This window comes from Alnus glutinosa, chromosome 1 (genome assembly GCF_958979055.1).
Source record: "Alnus glutinosa chromosome 1, dhAlnGlut1.1, whole genome shotgun sequence".
Lineage (NCBI taxonomy): Eukaryota > Viridiplantae > Streptophyta > Magnoliopsida > Fagales > Betulaceae > Alnus > Alnus glutinosa.
Genome location: NC_084886.1, coordinates 36,619,490 through 36,623,215, shown reverse-complemented (window position 1 = coordinate 36,623,215; position 3,726 = coordinate 36,619,490). Strand labels below are relative to the sequence as shown.

General features: G+C 46.3%; 1 protein-coding gene across 1 annotated transcript; it reads right to left on the bottom strand.

The window, feature by feature from the left end:
• Positions 1-1,616: 1,616 nt before the first annotated feature.
• LOC133859593 (uncharacterized) lies at positions 1,617-2,324 on the bottom strand. The gene has a single exon (XM_062295048.1). It carries the CDS (start codon positions 2,322-2,324, stop codon positions 1,617-1,619), a length of 708 nt encoding a protein of 235 aa, XP_062151032.1.
• Positions 2,325-3,726: the final 1,402 nt, after the last annotated feature.

Genomic DNA, 3,726 nt, shown 5'->3' with positions numbered 1-3,726 from the left:
AATCTTATCATCAATAAAGGAATCCTCTTCGTGTCCAGGGGACTATCTACCCAACTCCCTCCTTAAAAAACTTGGTCGAGTATTGGAGGGGTACCCAGGGTACCTAACTACCCACCTAAGTTAAATGTGGTAGCTCAGCAAAAGATATGGATAAAGATACGGATAAAGATAAAGAACTAACAAAGACAAAGATGAAGAATGAAGGCAAAGGCCAGAAAGTAATTCAAAGTAAGAATCCTGAGGTGCTATAAAGGGAGATATTATCGAGGCTGAGTCAAGCTATCGGAACAAAATCTCAAAGGAAGCAACTCGGATGAAGGTATGAGGACAAAACCTCTTTAAAAAATCATCAAGTAAGATTCTGAACACCTCAGTGTAATCAATAGTTTTAACCATCGGGGGTAGAGTTCAAAATCCTTGGGGGTTCCAGTTTGTTAGTAAATTTTAACCCTCGAGGGTTCCTGTTTGCTATACAAGTTTTAAACCTCGGAGGTAAAATTCAAAAACCTCGGGGGTTCCAATTTGTTATACAAGTTTTAAACCTTGGAGGTAAAATTCAAAAACTTACACAAACCGTTTGTTTGTACAAGTTTTGGGGGGTAATATGGTCAAGAAGAAAAAGAGAAGGAAGAGTCCAAATTTCATTCATTGACTTTAGAATTTTGTTCATTACAAAACTTTTTACATACAAAATAAATGTAAGTCTAAGAAGGGAAGCCCGAGCCTCACAGTCGGCTTTTAGGCTGCATCATCTTCTAGAGAATCATCGTAAGGATTGGGAGTGACAGAATCCTAACTCGGAATGTTGTACATAAAGTCGAGGCCAAACTCCTCCATTTCCTTAATGGCTTCATCCGAGATCCTAACTAGAAGTGGCCCAACAGTGGTAGGGTCAAACTTATGCTGAGGTTTCGTTGCCAAAGTTTGAAAGTTCTCGAACCCCCAGTTGAAGCCCCGACCCCAGCTCTGGTCTCGAAGATAAGGCACATAGCTGAGCTGTTTCAGATAGTGCTTTGTTTTGTCCTTGCAGTCGTCGTATCTGGCCTGAAGTCTGATCAAAAGGCTCTTTGCTTTATCCTACGCCTTCAAAGCTTTGATATTCTCTGCCTTAAGCCTCTCCACCTTGGCCTTAAGTTTTTCCTTCTCGGCTTCAGCGGCCTCGGCATTTTTGCAGGCTTCAGAGCATTCGTTTTGAACAGCTTCCAACCGAGACTCCAGTTGATCTGCCCGTTCAAACTCCTTGGCCAGGCCAACGACAGAGCAGTTATACCGCTCATTAGATTCGAGGACTCCTTTTTCAAACGGGCGTTGATAGATCGTTCCTCGGATATTGTTGAGTCCTAGGAGGCAAGCTCTTCGTCTCGAGATTGAAGGAGAGCTTTTAGGGTTACCACTTCCTTTTCAAGTCCCGAGAGTCTAGCTTGCACCTCGAGGGCTGGAGCAATAGGCTGTGCTTCTTGACGCCTCTCGAAGTTTTGCCAGAGGCCCATCATTTTTACCAAAAGCTGCAAAGTCAAAGAAAAGAAAAACTCAGAAAAATTATGATTTGACATAAAGTTGCCTCACATAAAAAGGTTTACCTGATAGTGAAAAATGAGGATGCCTTGGGCAATCCTCTAGGGAGAAGCAGTCCCAGCATGAGCCAAGAATCCCTCGGGAATGAGATTCTTGATGGCTTTCATTGGATGTCCAAGAAGACCCATACCCAGAACCTCAAGAGCCGCTCTAAACCTTGAAGTATCGGGTTCTTCGGTAGTTGGGATAGCCTCAACATTGGGGGCGGCTTCGGAGTCAGTTCTCCTTAGGCCAGATGTGTTAGCCTTAGGATTGGCCCCGGTCCTATCTTGTACCTCGGTAGGCTGAGGAGCCTCGGGCCTCATCGTTCTTGCAACTCTGGGACCAGCTTCGGGTCTATCTTGCACTTCAGCAGGTGGAGGTGCCTCAGGCCTCATTACGCTTGCACTTTCAGGATCACGGCTATCTAGAACTCCCGTGTATTGAGGAGATTTAGACCTCATAGCACCAGCGCCTTCTAGTGTCCCTCTTTTAACCTCCTCATTCTGATCTGCAGAAGGCCTAGACCTCGGAGATATCCCACTCTCCACTTCGCCTTCGGGCTCAGGGGGTGGAGGGGTGCCCATTCGCTCCTCAGAAGGAGTCCTAGGGGTGTGTTCCTCCTCCATGTCTTCAACAGAAGTTTGGTTTTGGTTTTGAGGAGCGGTGGCCTCTTCATCGTCATTACCATCGGACTCATTGCCCAAAAAGGCAGACTCTTGACGAACCTCCTCTGTATCAGAGGGCATGATGACCGGCCTACCCCACATCCTGTTTGCCCCTAAGTTGATTCCTGCTAGGCATTCTCGGGGCCCAAATTTCCTCTCTGGGCCATATGTTTTACCCGACGCCGAGTTGGCTCGGGGCTTGCCTCTTGGGTAAGTTCTGCCTCCCTTTATGCTCTAGCAAGCTTAGGACTTGTTGTCCCTAGAACATCTTGATATTCACGATTGGCTTCCAAGCCATTATGCGACGCCTCGAAACTTGTCTCATCCCTTAGGTGAAAGTACTGCGAGGCTTCTGTTCCTCGGGTCGGGGAAACTTCTGAAACAAAACCTCAGAAGCTCATCTAACCTTCCTCAGTATTGGTCTCGGGCACAAGGCTCTTCTGAGGAGTCCTCCTCGCACTAGAAGCAGCCAGGGGAATAGCTTGCTTCTTTTTTTTTTTTTTAGGAACCTCATCGGGACTGGCAGTGGCGGGTTCAGAAGGTTTCTTTTTGGCAGCTTGTCTCGGGAATTGAAGGGCATCACCTTTCTTCTTGACTGCGCCTCTCTTAGTGACCGTTTTCTTGTTTTCTAGAATTGTATATCCAAGGAATCACCTCATGGTTTCGTCGGTTACCAGTGTGTTGAAGTCGATCTCCTCAAACTTTTCTGCTTTTACTCTTGCCTCAGACCAATCGCTTATCCTTCCAACATCTTCTCGATTAGTTATGCTGATGGATGGAGGTTCGCATCGATCAGGTCGCAACAACCGCCAAGTCCGAGGCATCATACGGTTCTCAGGCAGAACAATGCCCTCGGGGCATTCCCACTCCCCGGACACTCGAAAGAATTGTTGTTCCCATAATTTGTTATTTATCAGCCCACTCTTGAGTTTGATGAAGATAGGGGGGTGTTGGATAGCCAACTCGATCATCCCTTCGGCAGTCTGCCTCGATCGATAAATATTGAAGAACTGAAGGATCTTTATCTCCTTCTTCAAAACCAACCTCCACAGTATGTAGAAGGCAAACGGATATCTCCAAGCATTTGGCAGGATCTGGCTTGGAGTGACCATCAGGAATAAGACGAAGTCCATGGCAATCTTGGGAAAGGGAAGCCAAAGTCTGGCCATGAACATCCTCTCAAAGAGAGAGACGTCACCATTGTTCAGAGCCCGAGTCTCGAGGTTTTGATAGAACATCCTCACCGTCGGAGGGATGTCGTAGTTCAAGCATAGAACATCCTCGTGCCTTTCGAAGATGATAGTTTCTGCCCTGCTCCCTAGGGGAGAAAGATCAACAGAATCGTCAGATTTCTTGGTTCAGGCCCGTGAAGTAGAAGGAACATTAAAAGCAGATTTCTTTTTGGCCATTTTAGAGAAGAAAAGTAAGAAATCGGAAGAGGATGGAAGGGCAAAAGGAATTTAGGAAGGAAAAAGCTTGAAGAATCGGCAACAATGGCAAAAGT